The following is a 23,410-nucleotide window of genomic DNA, read 5'->3' as shown; positions in this document are numbered from 1 at the left end:
CCAGTTCCTCTGTTTTCATGCATAGTTGAGTCGCTTGGCCTTGTTTCCACGTCGGAGGTATGGCTTTTTGGCCGCAAGTCTTCCATGAATACTTCTGACCAGACTTCTCCGGACAGTAGATGGGTGTACCAGGGTCCCACTGTTTTCTGCCAATTCTGAGCTGATGGCACTGCTGGACATCTTCCAACTGCAAAGGGAAGTAAGCATGATGTGTCTTTCATCTGCTGCAGCAAGTTTCCTTGGCCGATCACTGCGTCTACGTTCCTCAACGTTGCCTGTTTCTTTGTGCTTCTTCAAAAGAGCTTGGACGGCACATCTGGAAACCCCTGTCTGCCTTGAAATTTCTGCCTGGGAGAGACCTTGCTGATGCAGTATAACTACCTTCTGTCTTGTTGCTGTGCTCAGTCTTGCCATGGTGTATGACTTTTGACAGTAAACTGTCTTCAGCAACCTCACCTTGTTAGCTAGAGTTTGGCTGTTCCTCACCAGGTTTTATTCCTCCTACACAGCTGTTGCTGTTTCAGTTAATGATTGTGTTTCAACCTACATATTGAATTGATGATCATTAACACCTGTTTGGTATAATTGTTTAATCATACACCTGACTATATGCCTACAAAATCCCTGACTTTGTGCAAGTGTACCTAGAAGAATTGATGCTGTTTTGAAGGCAAAGGGTGGTCACACCAAATATGGATTTGATTTAGATTTTTCTTTTGTTCATTCACTTTGCATTTAGTTAATTGATAAATAAACTATTAACATGTATTTTTGAAAGCATTTTTTTTCACACCTGCCTAAAACTTTTGCACAGCACTGTATGTGTGTGTGTATGTATATATATATTATATATAATTTAATGATGAGCTGGGGCACTAGTAAAAGTAATGATTTTAATATTTTGCTGAAACCTTGTGGCTTGAATATTGTCAGCTGTTAATGGTTTATTTCCCTATTACCACACTGCAGTGCCATAGATGCAGTATTTATTAGAGCTGCATGCTGTAATCTTTCAGAACCCTGATTCTTCTAAAAGACAATCCTCACCATATATCTAAAATTAAAAGATGTCAACATCTGAAAAATAAACTTTATTGGAGAGCTGGCTTATCATGTCATCATATGTTTTAATTATTTTAAGTCTCAGAATTTGAGTAAATGGACCACATAATTGGCAAGGGACAATCTGAGGTTAAAAAATGAAAAACACAGGCACTAGTGTTAGAAAAGTGAAGAACTCAATCTGTCACAGGGATGATAGTGCACTGAGTGGATACTGACTCAGCTTGCATAAGCTTATGCATTAATGCACACATTCACCTACTGGGGACATTCAATCCCAAACAGCAAGAAATCCATTCTCCATGTTAACTCAATTCACAGACTTTGTTACAAACTGTGACAAAGGACTTCTTGAGTGATGCTTAGCAACACTTCAATCTTCTGAATGCTCTTTTTTAATGAAAAATCTATAGCCTAATAGTTGATTTGTTTATTTACAATGAGTACGATAAAATCCGCAACACTAACTTATTTGAGAAGAAAAGCCTTAATAGCAAAACATTCAAGTTATGTTATCTATAATTCATTATTGTTATTAACTACGTCAGCAGTGCTGACCTGTGTAGAGCTCTTGGAACGATAACTCCACTCAACACTGCAGACCGCTACTGAGGTCTAAGAAAGACATCATGACTAATCCATACATTTAAAACAGAGCTTACATTAGTAAAATCTTAAGACCGATGATTCTCTCCCCCCACTTAAAGGAATGTTTAAATGCAGCATTTTGGGGGAGAGGAGACCCTATTTTGCATTTATTTCCAGTTGCTTTGTTTGCTCTGATGTATACAGTAGCAGGGGCTTCTCTGTTTTACACAGAGTGAGAGAGCAGCAAGGAAGGGTGAAGCTTTTTGTGCCTGCAGCTGGAATTACCTTTGGGGAATATAAACAAGCAACAAGGGTATGACAACACATGGACAATGAACAAGGCATGCTATCAGACAAACCTCTTCAGGAATTAGCTGAATTGAACCTGAAAGGGGATAGAGGCTATTTAAGGAAGTAAAACCAAACTAGGCGATTTAATCTGTTTCAGTATGTGTGTGTGTGTGTGTGTTGCCATTACAAGACAAGTGAACTATTGTATCATATAACAGGAACATTCTGAGAAGGAAAGGTGAGCAGCTCCTTCAGCTGAACGTAGCTGACGACTAGCTTGTTAGTTTTCAGTTTGATTTTGCTGTCGGCTTCTACTAAGCATTTGAGTTCAGACAGAGTAAGTATGTTCTAGTGGTCTGCAGCCAGTTGTTCACATTGGTAAAACCTATTGCTGGTATTTAATTTGGACAAAAGGGTACACAGAAGAGGATTCAAGTAGAAACAATGGAAATATTTAACTTTAAGAGCAGACGATAATGTGTTACATGTGGAGAATTGTGGGCCTAGCCAATTTACCTTTAGACTCTTCCTTCCGCCCAAACCTCAGAAAGGCAATGCTGCATATTCTTACAGGAATGACTCATAACAGTGCATATTTTCAATTGCTAATTCCTGATAGTGAGCTGTAACTGTGTAATTCTGTAATAGCAGTTGGCCACAGGGGAAGCCAAGTAATGATTGTTAACATGTGCAGTGTTACTGTAAGCCCACCGACATCTTTAACTGTTGTTGTACATAGAGCCTATTTAGTTTATTTTGTAAAATGTCTCCAATTTGATTTCCTGACTGTCAGTAACAAACCACAAATCCAAAGGGTAGGTAAAAGTTGCCACTGATATTTAAAAAGTATTTTGGAGAAGAAAAATTTACACAACAAGTAGATAAAAGGACAGTGTCACTTCCATTCACCGAACAGAAATATGGAACTCTAAAAACACTGATATGTTGTTTCACCCAAGCTGGGTTTTCATAATTAAATGTGTGGCTAGATTGTTGATAAGCCTGTATACATAGCCTGTCTGCTGTGCTGATGCGCTGTTAACACCTGAACAGGGGATCCCCGTATGCCCCCACTTATGTTGCTATTTCAGTAACGAAAGAGGCGATTCAGCAGCCTCTTTCTATTTTAAGTCTTGTCAGTGGAAAGGAAACGGCACCAAGCAGTTGCTTTCATTGCAATTTAAAGGAATACCAGCATTAACAGCAAGTCCAAAATGTCCCAAGCTATTTTTATCTGGCAGAGGAGAAGATTACTCAGGGATTTAACTTCATACTTTTAGTCGCTTCAAAAACGTGCTTGAAGCCAAGACTTAATTAAATAGATTTAACTGCAGTGTAAAATTAAATTTAAAAAAAGGCAGTGACGTTTTAAGATTCTTTATATAGAGTGAAGACCCCCTCCTGTTCTCTGAACTGGTTTGCCTTTTCATCTTTCTATCAGGATTCTTGCAAACATGTTTAATTCTTTCAACACTGCAAACCTGTATAGAAGTGCAGGAAAGATAACTCAATATTACAGGCTGCTATTGTAGCAGACAACAGAAATAGCAGACCAGTAAACAACTCTTGTCATTGAAATCCCACATTGTAATGTCCAATCGTTGGAGCGAATTTATCAAAAGCATATGCTACTGATCAATGAAACGTGGCATGTTACAGTAGTCATGGGGAATAGGTATTGTTTATACCTGGGGTTATAGGGAGGGACAAGCATAGCTTAATCAGTTTTACTTCAATGTTGAATTGGTCAATTTACTTTTTAACCACTCAGTATATAAGAAAGGGGGAGGCAGTGTTCATCAGGTCTGTGCAGAGAAAAATGAGACCCTCCCCCTACCCCATCCCAGTATTTTTTTCTTTGTACCTTTATTTAACTAATCTATTTTACCTCTATGTAACTAAACTCACAAAAAAATATTTCTAGTAACCAATAAAAAAAACAAAAACAAACAGATCTTGATGATCTAATATCATTTATGAATATGATTTATTTTACATCCTGTCCCCTCCCCTCACCCTCCAGGTTCTGAAAGAGCAAGCACACAGATTTGCTCACAGCTCTGATGAATGACGCTTCCATGGCACTGGTAATAGGATGGCAGCTGGCATACCATGAAATGTGCAGATCATACACTTTAGCTAAGATAAACCATCAGCAGCTGACAATGTTAAAGCCAAAGGCTCCTACCTCCTGCCTTAAAATACCACAATTATTACTTTACCAGATTAATATTTTTGCTGCCACATGAATTTTGGATTTCATTTTTTTTGCACTAAGCCTTATAAAACTGAAAGAGAGTACATCTCAGCATGGCAAAATTACTCAAATGAAGGGAATGCTTCAAATGGCTTGCATACTTCTGTCTGATGCCTTGATAGCAGTCTTGTGAAGGCTATCCCTTCCTTCATGTGATAATGTGTGACATGGAAAGCTGTATTTACCAGCCCCGGGAATACGTTTGATTGTTTGTTTTGTTTTTTTCTTTCTTTTCTCTTTCTGCACAGATTGGAGATCATAAACACATAAGGCTGTAAGGGGTCTCAAGGGAGATGAGGGAACAAAGGAACTGAAGTGTTAATACGATAGTCATAAGATGCTAATTATTTGCAGAGCACATGGTTCTCCAGATGGCTTCTCCAGTTTCTAAACTGGAAGAGTTTGATCGCAGTTGCTGGCTCCAAGTGGGTTTAGCATTGGAGCTTCTTCAGAGGGATGGTATTTTCTGACCTCTGCAACTTACACATTTAAACTCCCCTTGTGCACAGAAGCAGATTAGTTATTTATTTATATCACCCTTCCCCCATCCATAGGAAGTTTCAGTTGGTGAAAGACCTTATTTTAATCCCTATGGCTTTTCATTTTTGTAACCATTAAATTAAGGTATGGAAAACATTTCTCAATTTTCACTTGAGTGTTTTGCCAGGAGGATTTAAAGGATGAGCATATCTGAATCATGCTCCCTTTAAACAACACTGGTGTTCTGACTGAAATGAATGGCTATTGTGGGAACAGAAAACAAGCAGGGAGCAGGTTCAGCATACACTACATTCTGACAGAACTGAAAAATATACTCTTGTGATACAGGCAGCACAGAATACAGCAAATGTAACACTTCTAGTAAAACAGTACCGTATGTGTTACTATTGAACTATAATGGAATCACTGAAGAAAAAAATCAGGTAGTATAAACAAAAAAACATACTTAGCTTGCTAGAAAAGAAGTTATAGGTTTAAACTATTATAGTTACCTTTGGGTGGAAAGTAAGACTTGCTTTCCGCTTTGTGGGGCCAGTCCACCACGAGATGTCCATAGCGACGAAAGCTAGTAGTGATTTCATCTGGATGGAATAACAAAAGAAATACAGGTCTACGGTAAATGTGAGTAGTTAAGTGAATGGGTAAGTTATGTTTTAAGATACAAATTATAGCTTTTCGCAGCATTCACAAATTTAAATTCCAGAATTCCTTACATTTTTAAAGTACCTTGTTTTTTCCCCTACCCCAGGAGAAGATATAGAAGATTATCTTCAACCACATCGCTTCATATAATACATTTAATTCTTTGCTTTAACTGCAGTGTATTTTGGATTAAAAAGATGAAGTTATGACAGTGCAAGACAAGTCTTCCCCATTACAGTTTAAAAGTCCCACAAACAAAAACTTATTTAAAAACCAGACCAAATCCAGCCAGGGTTTAATCTTTAAAACACTGCAGCGCATTCAGCACCCAACCTGCAATTGCCTCTGGATCTTAGAAAACAGTAAAACTGAAGGCTTTTTCCTTTGGCAATAAGCATAGGCTGTGTACAGATTGTGTACTGTAATGCATTACAATTACCCCTGCTGTGTAATGAGCTGATCCCAGGCATCTGGATTTCACTATCAAATCATTCCGTAATGAACAGGCTGAGCACAGCATTTGGGTCTGAGCAGTAATAGTTTGTGTTTTTCCGTTTTCTAAGGCGAATGTAAAAGTGAGAGCCAATGGCACTGGTATAGTCAGGTGCTCTGTAGGCACACACCTTAATCCTGACCGGAACTCCAGCTGTTATTCAGTCCTGGGCCTTCCTTCATACAGGCTTAGCATGTTATACAAACTATTCATGTTTTACATCATCAATAATTAACAGAGATGTCACTATACTGAACAGCTGCTTAATATAATGCTTTCTCTGCTTTATATATTATAACTAACAAAGGTTTCTTTGTATGCACTGTATAAACTATAAAACTGACTGGTTTATTTACCTTTTACTACCTGAGAACATTAATACAATCGTTGAAATGTCTGTAGGTGAAAACAATGCAACACAGAACTTTATCAACTGAATCAATTAATACAGATGTATACCAACTGTAAAGATGCCATCTCAAAATGTGTGCTTTTTATCATTGATACAGCCAGAGATTAAACAATGTGACAGTGTAAATGACTATGTACCTGCTGTAAAGACACCATTGACTGGTTTCACAGGCCCTGATTAGGTTCATTCACTGTGGCAGCTTTGTGAAATAACTAGCACAAGGGAGTTATTATTTCTTGTACAATACTCAGAGTATAGAGTGGTGTACCAAGTATGAAGCTAAAACAAAGAGTGTCATTATCCCAATCTGCCATATTAGGTCACAGGTAAAGATTTTGAAAATATGAAATACTGTATTAGCAGTAAGAGGGTTAACAAAAACATAGGGGATGTCTAATAGTGTATTCGGGGGAGTCTAAATGATTATTAATAATTGTCATAGCAAACTTTAATGATGGCCCCCTTCGTAAAGATCGAAATTAATAATAAACAGGGCCCAGGCTGTTCCAGGTTCTCTCATGACTGCTTTGAACACTGTATGAGCGGAGATTGAATGCTTGTGGGAATACACCTCCAGAGCATTAGGAGCTGCTCTGGGTCATTAAAGCTAAGGAAATGCTTGTGTTGATCCTTGGCAGAGAAACCAGACCGCATCCCCGTTCCACAGGTAGAAGGATTCAGGATTTGGGTGGGGCACAGTCAATATTATCATACTTACAATACATGATTTATATGCTTTAACCCTAGGTGGATATTAGAGAACAGTGTTTACTCATGTACAGCAATTTAACCCAAAACCTCTGTACGTAGCAACACAGGACGACGATCACACAGTACGTGTGCCTTTACAGTCAACCCAGATTTCCAGCTGTACAAAGTTAGACATTGCCAAATTAACCAAAGGTAAATGAGGCTGCGAGGAACTGAATGTGTTTTGGAATGGTAAAAAGTCCTTCAACTGTGGTCACTTCCATTATGAAAAAAAGCAAAATGGAGTAAAACTGCAGTGTACAAAATTAAAAGAAAGATTTTCGGGGAAGTACTCAAAAGGTTAAAATGATTCAAAATGTTATTTGTCAGGAAGTTTTGAAAAAAAGCTGAATAAAAAACTACAATTGTGTATTCCGCATTCATTCGCAGTCCCTTACAGTGCACTCATACAGCAAACACTCGAAACTCACAGCAACATGTTGTAAAAGTCTCTTGTAGGCATGCATGAAAAGTTATGACAAAATGGTGAGGATGACATTTAATTACCATGTATAAAACTATTAAACCCCTGTCTAACTTGTACGCAGCACTAATATATCATACTGCATTAAAACAAAAAAATCACAACTTACTGTATCTTACCACTGTATTGCTGCAAAATGCACACTTTATACAGATTCTACCAAATTTAAAAATTAAAACACACAAAAAAAAAAAAGAGACTCCACTTACCAAGCTTAAATGGTAAGCACCCCCCCCCCACTCCGTAGCCTTTTATACTGTGCTTATTATTTTTTTAAAGCATCAAAATAAATGAACCAATCTTCTGAATTTATTTACTTAAAATCACACCTTAACCTTAAATCAAGAGCATAACTAAATCTGAGTCTAACTTTTGTACTAAGGTTTTTTTTTGTTTTGTGTTTTTTTTTTTTTTTTTTTTTACAAGAACCACTAGTACCTTCATCAATGTCAGGAGGCAGCCCTCCAACAAAGACTTTCCTTGAATAACGTTCCACTCTCTCGCCGTTCTGACAGCGAGTCGGAGAGCCCAGGCCTGACGTTAAAGACTGGTCACCATGACAGTCGTCAAGGAAACCATCTTCGAAGGGAAAGAGTGATGACCGACCTAAAAAGAATGAGAGAAAAAAAGTTTACCTAGTGAGACAAAGAGCTTGTTTAAGTGCAGAGAGAAGTATGAAATCTTGGCAAAGAAATAAGGGCCTACCAAATATTTACAAATGACAAATAAAAACGGGATAAAATAAGTACATATGCTTATTTGCAGTATCAGTAGGTTTTACAATCTGGAACCTGGAAGGTTACACATGCTTTGGACTATGTTATAAAACTGTATCCCCCCACCACCACCCCCCCAATCAGCAGAACTGTGACTAGGCCATTGTGCTCCATGTAGGACGCTTTGTTTCTATAAGCTGCTTATCGTTTGATCCCATTACTGTTTTCAAAAAGAAAACAGTTAGATGTTTGTCAGAAGTTTCCAACTTAATAAACTAAACAGCATGAAGCAATAAAGAAAAGGTGAATGCTACATACTACATTGTGGGTTTTATTTAGGAATGTATTTATATACACTACCGGTCAAAAGTTTTAGAACACCCCCATTTTTCCAGTTTTTATTGAAATTTAAGCAGTTCAAGTCCAGTGAATAACCTGAAATGGTACAAAGGTAAGCAGTAAACTGCCAGAGGTTAAAAAAAAAAAAAAGTTTAGGTTACCAAAAACTGAAAAATAATGTACATTTCAGAGTTATACAAAAAGGCCTTTTTCAGGGAACAAGTAATGGGTTAACAACTTACAGCTGTTCTGCAGCAATGGAAGTAAATTAAGCCTTGAAAGTTGATGCTAACAATTCCTACAGGTGTCCCAACTTTTGTTGATTACTTACAAACCCTCTGTCTGTATAAAAGCAGTGTTGGAAGACTGTTACTACACCCTCTTAAGTATTATTTGGACAGTATTGTACTGCAGGAAGTAGTATATTGCTATCATAATGGCAAGAAAAAGGCAATTAACAAAGGAAGACAGACAGACCTTTATAGCCCTTAAAAGTGTAGGTCTTTCCTTTAGAGAAATTGCAAAGAAAGCCAAGGTGTCAGTGAGTACAGTTTCCTACACCATCAAAAGGCACTTGGAAACTGGAGGAAACTGACAGGAAGAGGTCTGGCTGACCCAAAGCCACAACAGAATCAGAAGACAGGTTTCTGAGAGTCAACAGCTTACGTGATAGGCGGCTCACAGGACAAGAGCTTCAAGCACAGCTTAACACTGGTCGAAGTAAGCAAGTCTCAGTTTCAACAGTGAAGAGAAGACTTCGAGCTGCAGGTTTGACAGGTCGAGTGGCAGTAAGAAAGCCATTGATTTCTTTCAAAGGCAAAATTTAAATGGCATGACTTGAATACAACATCACGTAAGTGGTCACTACAAGTCCAGACTAAAAGACATTGCTGTTTAAAATTAAAGTTCTAAATAATTCTTCTTGCAGCTCATGATGAAAATAGCTTTAGAAAACTTCAATTTTGTTCAGCATCATTTTTTTGTTTCGCTATTTGTAAACCACACATTCCTAGAATTCTTAGGTCTAACCCGCTTGTAAGATTATTATTATTATTTTTCTTTTTTAAACAGGTTTCCAGGAGTAAAATGCTTTGCATGTGAAAAAAAAAAAAAAAAAAAAAAAGTAAATAAAGTTCTGGTCACAATGGCGATAGACTGTGTAAAGAACTGGCAGATCAGGGGTCCCTGAATGGCTCACCTGGTAAATAATAATAATAACAACAACATTGGAGGACTCTTAAAAAAAATGGGAAGAGCTGGCAGATCTAAACTGCCACGGTCCAAATGAAAACATAATAAAAAATACCCCCCAACACTGTAGGTGAGGTTGGATGATTGCATAACTTTCTCATCATGGAATTTGTTCGATGTTACAAAAATACATACTTACCTCAGAATCCCAAATGTTGCTTTCGTTTAAAAAAGGTTATATTCTGACTACTAGCCCTTACAACCACTGAAATCTGCCTTTCTCTATGTGTGAGGTCAAATATAAATCAATTGCATTTTTCCCTTGTTATCATGACCAAGATACCAAAAATGGCATAACTGAGCAGGTCTACTGTAGAACTGCCTTCTTGTCAATGACAACCACCAACCACTAATGGGCTCGATTTATTAAACTAACATCACCTTTACACGGTCAGTCATTTTAAAAACAAAATAGAGAACAGAACAGTTTGCAGACCTTTAGGGACAGCGCAACTTAGAATGGTTATAAATGACGCCCAACATAGAAAATCATTTTTAATTAACTGCATTACCAGTGTACATACCACTAACATGAAGTAGATGTAGAATATTAATGAATGTAACATTTTTGGTGACACTTTAAAAATAACAGCCACAAAATCATTTACCACTGATTCGCTCAACAGTTTAGACTGTCCAATTACGTTCTTCTCCTATCCCACTACTTGAGCTCACCAATAGGGTCCACTGTAAATGCAAAGAGGAGAAACAGTCTTTGCTGGTTTTGCCTCCCTAACCCATGGGAGCTTCAAAGTCAATGTGATGCCTCAGCAACGACTGGGTGATATCATACAGCCAGGACGCGAACCTGCGCACCCGACTCCTATACTGGATTTGTAGTGTACATTTTCTACATTTTTTTACAGCATCCTTAAATCCTGTGAAGGTATGAAGAGAGGCTGCTCTCTGAACAGTGCTACTGTATTTCATCCTGCGATTATTGGGGAGTTATGTATGTCAAAATCACAGGTAGGCCAGACGGAGGAGTTAATCCTTGAAAATCAGCACACATTGTTACAGAGTAAGAGTCCCTTGTTGTTCTGCAAGTTTATTAGGGAGTCAATTTGCTCACTGAGCTATTGTTTGAAAATAACTAATCCCAATTGTAGCATTTGTTTTGAGAGTTTCATATATAGAAAGCCAACATTATAAAAACAAATTGATTTAATTGTTTCGATAGAATGATGGAATATAGAGAATGTGATCTGTGTAGAGGGTTGTGTAAAATGCATGGGGAAAGAGGCGGTGGATAAAGTACAATTTATTTATTTCTGTGACCAAACCTAAATAACTGCAAACGTAGAGTTTGAATACCACACACTCAGTTCAATATTGTCACAGGCAAACCTAATGAAGAAGGCATCCAATGCATTGTGCATAATGGGAGCTATATGCTTGGTTTGCTTCAGAACTTGTCAACCACCTTATATTACTGGGACATGTAGATATAGCTGACCTCCTTTGATTAGTTGGGGATGGAAATCTGCAGCAAAGTCTGTTCTCCAGAATCACTTTGTGCTCAAGAAATACAAGTAGGAGATTTTTTTGCTATTTTGGAAGCATCTGCCAACTCATCATCTAGCATCAGCCTTCAGGTCAGGTTGAACAGCTGTCTTCCAAAAGAGTGACACACCTTTTATATAATTCAGATACACATCAGGGATTCTATCTGCACAACAATTTAAGATCTGTCATGTGAAGGACAACTCCAAAGTGTTTTTTTTCCCTTAAGGCCTTACTTTAAATAACTAAACTTGCTCGCTGTTTTTCACTCCTTTTTTCATAGTTCGAACCATGCATCCATGAAATCCATATCTAGCAGAGTGACTCACAATAAAAAAAAAAACTGAACAAGCAAAATGCATTTTCATCAAGCAACAAACTGCAAGTTATTGGTTAAACAGCCTACTGCAATTTTATACCCCCAGATTTGATTAAATTCAGATTACAAAAAAAAAAAACCCATCTATTAACAATGATTAACCCAAAACGACGAAAACAAGATGAAGCAAACAATCACACGTCACATTTTTCACAGTTGCACTCAAAATGATTGATTTTGGTTACCCGCAAGCCTTCAAGCAAAACACACAGAATATTATAAATAGGACATTACCTCTTCTTCGTCCATAGCTCCTGGCTGCATGTGAACACAGAAAAACAAAAGCTGTGGGTATTGCCATCAATGTACTTTTAGCACTTCTAAGATATATTATTAAAACAGTAGGCAATATATACAGTAGACATGTTTTCTTCAGTTATTTTGGTTTGAGTAGGAAATACTTTTAGTTTGCGTCCTCTTAGTAGGGATCATAAGGAACCATGTTTGTCAAAATATAACTCGTCTCTGTGCTGTTCGATGTATGGAACATAAATTATATGCATTCTTGGCAAGGAGGCTAAATTGCTTCTCCCTAAGAGGGTGATCCCTCCAGTCCAGGGCAGACTTGAGGCATGTATGCAGAGCAATGCATGGAAGCTCCCATTGCCATTACTTGTGCTAGCCTCACTACGTGGATAATACAGAGGATTACAGACTCCAACACTGCCAACGCTTTCCACTAGCACCAAAAATGTATCAAACAATCATTTATCAAAACAAAAAGAACAGACAGACAGTGCTCCCTCTTTATTTCACCATCTGATTTACACAAAATTTATATAAAATACTGAAGTGAAATCTGTGAAGGATCCTTATACAGTTAAATATATCGCTGTTCAATTTACTGACAACATGGACTACTATAACTGAATTAGCCAAATGGGTGAATTAACTAAATTTGTGAATTTCCAAAATCAGGAAATACAAAAAGGTAGTATTATATTTTTGGGCAGTTCTTGTTTCACTGTACATCTCAGAACAACTAAAAAAGGTCAGGTTTATTCTCAAGAACCTTTTGTTTTTTTTGTTTGTTTTTTTCTGATAAACAAGACCGATATTAATCAAACACTTGCAAAACTGATATTGAATTTGACGTTCATCATTTTCCAGGCAATGGGCTCTTATCTGGGTTTCACAATAGACATGATGCCTTGTATTATTACCGTGTAGTGCTTTTTATATAGAGAATACATTTCTTAAAGGATATGTGCTAGAAAACCTACACACTGTTTCCTGCACAGCTGCTGAAAAGCTTTGCATGTGTTTTCTGTAACAAAGGCTTCCCTTAAATCAGCATTTTAGTAAGTAAAAGAAAAGTACATCATTAATAAAAATTCAATGTACCAGTGCTTGGAGAAAAGCTCAGAGAAGATGCAGGAGAGTGTGCCTTTGGAAACAAATACTAACCCTGCCTTGACCCCTTTTAAGCCTATTGAATTTATTTTTTTAAGATGATGGAAGCAGACTACACGTGACAGATCTAAATCAGATCTGAAGGCAGCATTAGTTTCTATCACAAGTACACAAAAGAGTGTCAGTCTTCCTAAAGTCAAATGGAGGCTTTTAGAGCCCTTGGCTTTTAACATTATTTTTATAGACCCGGATTAGCTCTAATCTTAGATTACCGTACCTAAATGATCAAGTTTAGTGCTAAAATCTGGGTCTGTGAAACTACGCGCAAGACAATAGACTGCAGGAAGGTTTCTTTGATACAAAAAGTATAGGCTATATATTTTTTCAATTTGCAATCCTTGTTGCAACTGTCACAAGCTGCATGATGTTTCCAGGTTGTGGTCTACAGTACTGCTACAAATGTTAATACTCTACAGGATGTCAAAACAGCTGCCAAAAATCCCTTAAAATAGCAATAACCAAGGAGCTAAAATCCATTGCATTATCAATAACTTCAATTTGTTCAGCTCAATTATCATGCCAAGAATAATGAGTTTCACACGCCAGAATTAGCACTAATCTTCAACTACCTTACATAAGGTAAAGTTAGGTATCCATGACTAGTGCTGATAAGTGTGTGAAAATCAGCACATTGGATCCTGCCTATATCTTGATTAGAAAACTGATTTTTAAAAAAACATTTTCAAATAATGTCCATCAGCTTTGCTCAGAGACTGTTCACTGCCTTGCTTACCAATGCTGAAGCACTGGTAAAGACACGTGACAAGCACCAGATATCTTGCATTTCACTCAGCAACACGGCACAGATCAGGCAACCATTACTAATGTAATCCTGGATTTACATATTATAGTCCCCTATTGTTTGGACAAAACAACATTCTCTCAGACTTGTGCCTTTTAGTTCGAATATACAGAGATACAGTATTATAACGTATAATTTATTTCAAGGATATCAACCTGTTTTATTCTAGATATGCGTAAAGGTGTTTTGTTGGTCGTTTCACTTATAATTTTACTGTATAATAAATCCAGACACACAATGAATAGACAAAGCTCTGTGTAGTAAGTTTTATGAACCTTGTAAAGGCATTAACTACCTAAAACATTATTTGGGCAACTGGACCTCTAATATAAAACCTGATGCAAGAAACCTGGGGGTTATATTTGATTCTGAGGCACATATTCGAAAAATTATAGAAGTGTCTTCATCACCTACGAAACATTGCTAAAATTAGGTCTTTTCTTCCTCTGGCTGATGTAGAGAAACTAAGTTCATGCTTTAATTTAATCTAGACTTGATTATTGCAATGGTTTACTTGCTGGGCTTCCTCATCATGTTTACAGCTTGTTCAGAATGCAGCTGCAAGGGTTCTCACGAGAACAAAAAAACGGGATCATATAACTCCCGTGCTGGCCTCACTGCACTGGCTTCCAGTGTATTTTAGAATTGATTTTAAAATCTTACTTTGACCATATAAAAGCACTAAATAGCTTAGGACACAGCAAACTAAATCCAAGAAAGGAAATACCCTGGAGGCAGTGAACAAGGGGTCTAAAGTTAATGATGGTAAACATTCACAGGGCCGGCATAAATGAAAACCAAGGGAAGCATGCACATTATCTTGAATAATGTGTTCCAATGTTTTTTACACAATTATAGCTGGTAGGCAAGCAATCATATGCAAAGAGTAAAAGGCAAGTTTACATGAAGGCAACTCTGAAATGAGTGGATATACAGTAGAGGTGTCCTCTTTCTACCAGTTCCATTTGCATAATTAAACTAACATCAGTCGTATTCGAACATACAAATAGCCGGTGTGCTTACTGTTTGTCTAACCTGTGAATTATTAATAAAGTCTGTCCGAGGCATCCAGCTAGCTGCTCTTTTATAGGAAACACACAACAAATGCACATGATTAAAAACTACCTGGGCTTGGAAAATTCAGCAGTCAGTTGTTATTGCATGTGACATTTAGACACAAGCATGCTACTTTTTACAAATACTCACTATTTAGTGACATGATGTTATCAGTTCCTGGATGATGGAAATTTAGACCCATGCGACCTGGAAAACAAAAGTTAAATTCAATATTCAAATAATTTACAGTACTTGCAATTACATTTTACTTTGCGATTCACACGTAGATACCAAGAGATCCTTATCTCCCAATTAAGTGGAAACTTTTATAGCCAAAATCCTCAACCAGGTACAGTAACATTCCACAATAACATACCGACATACATTAGTTAAATGCAAATCAAGACAAACCATGGCACTCAACACAATATAAAAAGGAAGATAAGGGAGTGTAGGACCTTCCTAGTGTTGTAAAGAATACAAACTCAAGCATGGTCTTGTTGCCTGCTGTACAGTACTTGCTGGGCAACTGCCATCTATAGTATTACAGCTACTACTGTAAACCAATGCTGGGTGATAAAAGAAATTGCAAAGTCATTTATTCATGAAACTGAAGGCTGTAATCTTTTTCATTTGAAATGACAAAAAAAAGAAGTATCAAAAGACAATGAAAGAATATAATGTGGGGGGCTGTCAAGAGAGAAACGGACACCCCATTTTAAAGAAATGCAGAAATGTTAGTATTCTTGTTCTGAGTAGTGTCTTAAGACAAAATACAGCCAAATCGACAATTTGTTTCAAAATTGTACATTCAAATTTGTCTACTAAAAATATGATACATTAAAAAATGATACATTTACACACAATAATAATAATACTAATAATAATCATCATCATCCAATATCTGTGTCCTCAAGGATGTTGAAATATGTATACTGTACATTCAAATCCTTCCCGCAGCAAGTATTAGGCCTATATGTATTTGACATCTGAAACACACGTCATCTCCTGCCATGCTGCAAGTATAAAAGCTGTCAGTATTGTGAAACAGATTGCCATGACCTTTCCAACTAAAAAAACATCTCATTTACATTTTGAAAGAATAGTCAAACATAAAAAAAAACAAAAAACGATTTCTAATTTCAAGCACTGCAGTAAAGTACATAGCAAAATCAGTTAACCATAAAAACCATAATTAGCTGCAACTTTTGCTACTGATCTACATAATATCACAGGCTAGGGTTTTTTTTTTTTTTTTACCCAGCTACTCTACTTGTACCCTTTTATTTTATTCTCTAACCAGCTTTGAGACACGTGGCATCACTGGTTCTCAGACTACTTTCCTGCTGACTAGCTGACTGCAAGTCCCTTAATAAGGGGGAGCAAGCTGAGTGCTGAAGCAATTTGTTGACTGGGTAGGCAGTGAAAAAGCTATTAACTCGCAAAAAGACGAATTGAGCCAGCTTTAAAAGGCATCAATAAAAAGTACTTTAATTAAAGTCTTTTTTTTTTTTTTTTTTTATTGAAAAGGTTAGGATTGTTACAGACCACAAATCCTGCTGAAAGTGGCTTGAGACCTTGACAGAAGGAAGCCCCACACCATTTAAAACCCCTTACAGCTATTCCAAATAAAAACTCAGTATTTACTCTAATGCAATTTTAATGTACTAATCTCCACTACCTGGATGATTATGAGAAAATGACTTACTTTTTAAGTAAGTTCAACCAGGCACTGGAACATTGGGTTCTCTCAGTCTGCTTTCTTTCCTTCATATTTCTGAAAGGTGTGTGCCCCATATGGTTTTCATTTGATATTTATTTTTACATGTTGAAGGTTTAAAACATATAAATCCAAAACTATATTAAAATAGTACAACAACAAATGTCATTTAAGAGTACAACTAGCAGTTGTAAAATGGAAGAAAAAGCAGGACCCATGGGCTCACTGTATACTGTGCGAGGAGACTGGGTTGAGGTGTCTTGTGTGCAAAGAATGTGAAGGAGGGAATTGTTAGAAATAAAGCAATAGAGAAATACAAGACACCTCTCAAAATGTTAAGTCACATGGCATGTGTGAAATGTAGAATGCATAACAGGCTGAGGGGGTTTGAAACAAGTTCTCCAACAAAGCAGTAAGCTGGTGGTATTCTATGAAAACAGTTGTGTAACTATTCGGTTTGATCACAATCCAAGGAATGGTTCTGAAGATATTAAAAACATAAGGCATGCTAAAAACTTCCAAGTTATTATCTCAAACCCTGCTAGTCTGACATGTACTCATATTCCCAGTTTTAGAATTCAGATTGAAAAAAACAAAAAAAACAACACAGCACACAAAATATTATAACTGTAGAATGTGGGGAACAAAATTATAATATGTTTTAAATTTGTAGGATATAATCTCTGTTAATTAGCCCAACCTACCAAAGACAGAACTCCTGCGTAAGTAGGTCGCCATGACTTGGATTCAGCAAGGCATAAGAAGGGGTGCAAAGGTATGTCCACGTAACATTTCATAACAATTCTACACATAGCTACAGAACAAATGGTTAGGTGATATGAACAGTGTGTTTCAACAAGAAATTGAAAATAGGAGTACAGGAACTAGGCAACCTGAGTCTCTTGTTTTAAAATTGATTCTGTGGATATTCAAGCTATTTCACTGTGGGTTTTTTTTTTTTTTTTTTTTTTATTTGCTTAGGTTTAGCTCTCTGGCAATAGAAACTAAGCACACAGATGGTATTTATTTTGGTCCTCGAAACTGTAGTGTTAATGGTATTTCCAGTAGCAATTTGTCACCAACAAGCATGCATGATGGCACAGAAAGATGTTCCCTGGTCTACATTCACAGAAAGTACTGTAAAAAATACACAAGTCACTCCTTTGACGCGAATAGTCCCCAAGATATAGCCTTCATTAGCCCAACAAGCCAGAACTCACATATACTGGATTCCAAGAATGTTCAGAACATCACAATTGGATGGGCAGTTGTATAGGTAGTGTAAACCCAACAGAGTGGCACACAAAAGAGCTGCAACGTATAAAGAATACTCTAGGGGATGACTGCCCTCTTTCTCTACAGAAGCCTGCTTGCTTGCTTGTCTCTGGGTAGAAATATGGTTCAGTTTCATTTGCTAAAATAGCACTGCTCATTTTATCTGAATGCAGCCCCATTGCAGGGTGCTGTCTGGCTGTGTGATATTTCACCACCTGGCCTTGACTATTTTTAAGCTGTCCTCATCAGCCATCAACTGGGAAAGGTAGCAGCATGAATTGATGAAATTTCCATATCAACAAAAAAAGGGGTTCACTGACTACAGATAAAAAAAAAAAAAAATTATGACAGATACCTTCCAGACTTAGTTACAAGAAAGAACTCGATAAAGTACTTGGGATGCCTGGTGGCTACTCTAGATTAAACGCAAGTCATTGCAGTGACTATACTTTTAGTGTTGTATTTTACACTTTTTTTATAATACAGTCTGTTGTGTAGTAAATGCTGGAACTGGTTATTATAATTCTTTTTTAATAACGGCTACATAATAATAGTTTTCATGTTAAAAAAAAAAGTAACATGAAAGCATTGGCGTATTATTATGTAGCAGTTACTAAAAAAACATTATAATAACCAGTTCCAGCATTTACTACACAACAGACTGTATTATAAAAAAAAAAAGTGTAAAATACAAAACTAGAAGTATATTCACTGCAATGACTTGCGTTTAATCTAGAGTAGCCACCAGGCATTCCAAGCACTTCATCGAGTTCTTTCTTGTAACTAAGTCTGGAAGGTATTTTTTTTTTTTTTTTTTTTTTTTTTAAGTGACAGTCCAGGAGGAATTAAAGTTCTTACTCAATATTGGTAAAATGCTTTGAACTACAATATGCATTTACAGTATGATCGTACCATACACACCCATGAGTATCACGAAAAGGTAGATCACCAAGATCTACATCCATCACTGTGTACCACTGTAAAGCAATCGTGACACACAAAGGTTTCTACATAGCCTAGACTTGAAGCTCAGACACGCTGAAAAAGGACAGTAGTATAAGCTGCACATACAGTACACTAGGGGTTGTAAAGCGAGAATACAGATTGACACACATGCAATTAAAACAGCTGACAAAGAGAGCCAGCAAATTCAACTGGCCGTGTCACTGCTTGGAGTTTTGACCAATTTTTTTTATTACTGTAATAAAAGGTGCTGCTGTGAGATCAACAATATCTGATGGTACTCTCTCCAGAAAGATGCTAGAAACTTTACCTTGAAACTTCAAATTCAGGAATTTAACAGCCAAGAGGAATACAGACACACACACACACAGTTTTTAGTGACTCCTGTAGTGCATGGTTGAAAAGGAAATACTTAAGAATAATAAAGCTACCCACAAAGATTAAAAAAGTGACTAAGCATAGAGCTGTTTACTATAGCTCAGTTTCAGGATTTTGTTTTAGTAGTAGTAGTAGTCGTATTTGTGTTCCACTGTCCCACCTGCTATTTTCAATACAGTCTCTCAGTTTCAGACACAAAGGAAGTTTATCTGCCCAGCACACCTGTTATACAAAGTTTGTAGTACAGCTGAGGCCTCCCATTCAAAAAACATACTTAAAACCATTTGCTGCATTGCTTTGTGAATACGAAACACATTGGATTTTAGGAGTTTAAGTAGACTTGTTCATATGACCAATTTTACTGATTCTTAGTGGCTTTGTAAATTAATTTTCAAGTAGATACTAATAAATTCAATAATGAACAATTCACTTCCACATCTCTCTAAGGGGACACCACTTTACTTACAGTTACTTAAGTTATAGGCCTATGCCACTTAAACCTCTTAAATATCTGCATATGTATGCACGTTTTGGGATAATTCAAGTTGAAGAATGGAGTAAAATATGCAAAAAATGTTATGAAAAAAGCCTTTTTTACACTAACATTTATTACAGCTTATGATATGAACTGCAACAATCTACACTGCTCTCTGAATGAGCTACATTATATTGCGAGAAGGACACACTTGTGGCCACAAGAAGCCAATATGATGTTGGGCACTCAATAAAAACACTGAATTTATACAGCACCTTTCAAAGCACTTTCCAAAAACAATAGAACAGTCAATTAAGACAGAAAAAAAAAAAAAAAAAACAGCAATGAACACCAAAACCTGGAACTGTGCCGTCTAAAAGCCCTTGAGCCCAGGAGAGTGACCGAAAGAAAACCCGAGCCAAGGAAGTAACCGGACAGTCAAGAGTGAAATTAGTCTCCTTTCTTGTCTTTTTATCCCATATTGGAAAAAGCAGACTTAAGATAAAATGGGTGCTCAGAGTTTTATCAGCACTATAGTAGCAGCAACAATGCCTCCTTCCACTCAACAAAAAGGGCACTATTAAAATAAACAAGACAAAAAGATAGAAAATAAACAAGACAAAAGGAAAGCAAAACAACCTCTTATGACTCTTATGCAAATGTCTGCCTCTGTTGCTTAAGGGGGAAGATTTCAAAACTATAGATAAGGCAGGAAAAAAAACCCAAAAAAACAGACAAAGCATGATTTCTTAAGTGTTGTGCCTTCTGCTGAACCGTTCTGCCTTTTGTCTGTGCTTTTCCAGCTGAAATCCCACTGGCCCAGGATTGGGAAGGGTTACCAGACAAAAGTGTAATTCTCCACATGTGATCTCAGCTGACTTGTGCGTTCCAGTGCATCAAATAAAAGAAATGGCTAGTTCATCACCCCACCACAACACAGAATAACATTCCATTTCAACTGGACTGATGTGCGGTCAAGAGTTAATCTGGAAGAATTATTAAAAGCCACTTTAACTAACCAGACTAAATAGGTGAATAGGATTTATTTTACAAGTTAGCCACGACCCTGTGACTTGTAAAGAATTCCAATATTGTCAGTTGGGCCATGACACATTAGATTTATACAACGTTGCAAGCAATTACATGAGAGGGAAATAAGAAACAGCGAAAATGTAGCTTTAAAAGTCAGACTGGACTTCATCACCTTACAGCACAAGGGACAGAAAGAGGAACAAGAAATATAAATATATATTTTAGACTGCAAATACTCTAGTCCCAGCTTTAAAAAAAGCACCTGCTATGCTCTGGTGTTTTTTAATTCCAAAAATAGCACAAGAATTGACAAACCAGTTCCATATGATAGAAATAAGCTTCAGAAAGCTTTTTCTTACAAAGAATTTCTCTGTGTGCCAGTTCACCTTTCCACAAAATTAACTTAAAACTCTCAGAAAGGTAAACCGCAACAGCTTTCAAAGTTAAATCTCACAGGGTGCTTTCTTTACCGAAACTCTGCGGCACTTAAATGTGTCCAATACAAACACAGTTGGTGGACTCAAATCAGCTCATCACATAAAATAATGATAAAACAAATTTCTCCTTTTAATATTTGTCTCTGAATTCAGTTCTCAGGTCTTACCGGTACACACTGAATAGCTTGGCACAGCACTCAGTATAATAATTTTAATTTACAGCACAATACATACTGTATAGTAGCACCCTGCTTATGTTTCATAGTAAACATGATTACAATTAGTCATTCAGTACCAAACATTCAAGTGCATTTCTAGACTGTACCCTACATTTTGCTTACTGTAACACTTAATCTGGACAAAAAAAGTTCCCAAGAACCACAGAGGTATATTAGAATATTCTAAAGAGTAGAGGACTTTAACTCCATTACTATTAAATAAGTCAACACTTGTATTGAAAAATACATACAAATGGTTAGCCAGGGTGTCGTCAGCTCACAGCGCACCAGCGACCCCTGTAGTCTCGCCGGGCACCTGCGGGCTTGACTGTTAGCGGCCCAGGAGCTGCGTTGTCCTCCAAAGTTGTAGCTCCTGGGTGGCACACACTTCAGAGGGCAGCGTGTGTTCATCTTCGGCACTCCCGAGTCAGAACAGGGGTGGTAGCGGTGAGCTGAGCCCAAATAATAATTGGGCATTTCAAATTGGGAGAAAATAAAAAAAATAAATTGGTAACGACTAAATTAAAAAAAAGTACTTAATAAATTTATTACACTGAACAAAAATATAAACACAACATGTAAAGTGTTGGTCTCATGTTTCATGAGCTGAAATAAAAGATCCCAGAAATTTTCCCCATACGCACACAAAGCTTATTTCTCTCAAATTTTGTGCACAAATTTGTTTACATCCCTGTTAGTGAGCATTTCTCCTTTGCCAAGATAATCCATCCACCTGACAGGTGTGGCATCTCAAGAAAAGATCATTACAGAGGTGCACCTTGTGCTGGAGACAATAAAAGACCACTCTATAATGTGCAGTTTTGTTACACAACACAATGCCACAAATGTCTCAAGTTTTGAGAGAGCATGCAATTGGCATGCTGACTGCAGGAGTGTCCAAAGCTGTTGCCAGAGAATTGATTGTTCATTTCTATACCATAAGCCGCCTCCAACATCGTTTTAGAGAATTTGGCAGTGCGTCCAACCGGGCTCACAACCGCAGGCCACATGTAACCACACCAGCCCAAGACCTCCACATCCGGCTTCTTCACATGCGGTATCATCTGATAACAGCCACTCTGATAGCTGATGAAACTGTGGGTTTGCACAACCAAAGAATTTCTGCACAAACTGTCAGAAACCACCTCAGGGAAGCTCATCTGCGTGCTCGTCGTCCTCACCAGGGTCTTGACCTGAATGCAGTTCGGCGTCGTAACCGACTTCAGTGGGCAAATGCACACCTTCGATGGCCACTGGCACGCTGGAGAAGTGTGCTCTTCACGGATGAATCCCAGTTTCAACTGTACCGGGCAGATGGCAGACATCGTGTATGGCGTCGTGTGGGCGAGCGGATTGCCGATGTCAACGTTGTGAACAGAGTGCCCCATGGTGGCGGTGGGGTTATGGTATGGGCAGGCATAAGCTATGGACAATGAACACAATTGCATTTTATCAATGGCAATTTGAATGGAGATACCTTGACGAGATCCTGAGGCCCATTGTCGTGCCATTCATCTGCCGCCATCACCTCATGTTTCAGCATGATAATGCACGGCTCCATGTCGCAAGGATCTGTACACAATTCCTGGGAGCTGAAAATGTCCCAGTTCTATCATGGTCTGCATACTCACCAGACATGTCACCCATTGAGCATGTTTGGGATGCTCTGGAACGACGTGTACAACAGCGTTTTCCAGTTCCCACCAAAATCTAGCAACTTCGCACAGCCATTGAAGAAGAGTGGGACAACATTCCACAGGCCACAATCAACAGCCTGATCAACTCTATGCGAAGGAGATGTGTCGCGCTGCATGAGGCAAATGGTGGTCAATGGTCGTTTTCTGATTCACGCCCCTACCTATTTTTTTTTTTTTTTTTTTTTTTAAGGTATCTGTGACCAACAGATGCATATCTGTGTTCCCAGTCATGTGGAATCCATAGATTAGGGCCTAATGAATTTATTTCAATTGACC

The 23,410-nt window shown here is 37.6% G+C and overlaps 1 protein-coding gene across 8 annotated transcripts in view; it reads right to left on the bottom strand.

Moving 5' to 3' along the window:
- The window catches only part of LOC121321878 (cytoplasmic polyadenylation element-binding protein 3-like), a 69,713-nt gene that overhangs the window by 25,567 nt on the left and 20,736 nt on the right, over positions 1 to 23,410 (bottom strand). For 6 of the 8 annotated variants that reach the window (XM_041261189.1, XM_041261196.1, XM_041261191.1 and 3 more), the window contains exons 4-7: positions 15,090 to 15,146; positions 11,903 to 11,926; positions 7,919 to 8,086; positions 5,191 to 5,280 (exon numbers count right to left, since the gene is read on the bottom strand). In XM_041261189.1, the coding sequence (XP_041117123.1) occupies positions 5,191 to 5,280; positions 7,919 to 8,086; positions 11,903 to 11,926; positions 15,090 to 15,146 (339 nt within the window). The remainder of the gene's footprint in view (positions 1 to 5,190; positions 5,281 to 7,918; positions 8,087 to 11,902; positions 11,927 to 15,089; positions 15,147 to 23,410) is intronic. The other 2 variants (XM_041261190.1, XM_041261197.1) reach the window with 1 other exon arrangement.

The sequence above is a fragment of the Polyodon spathula genome, chromosome 10 (assembly GCF_017654505.1).
Source record: "Polyodon spathula isolate WHYD16114869_AA chromosome 10, ASM1765450v1, whole genome shotgun sequence".
Classification (NCBI taxonomy): domain Eukaryota; kingdom Metazoa; phylum Chordata; class Actinopteri; order Acipenseriformes; family Polyodontidae; genus Polyodon; species Polyodon spathula.
This window is presented reverse-complemented; position numbering and strand designations above follow the sequence as displayed.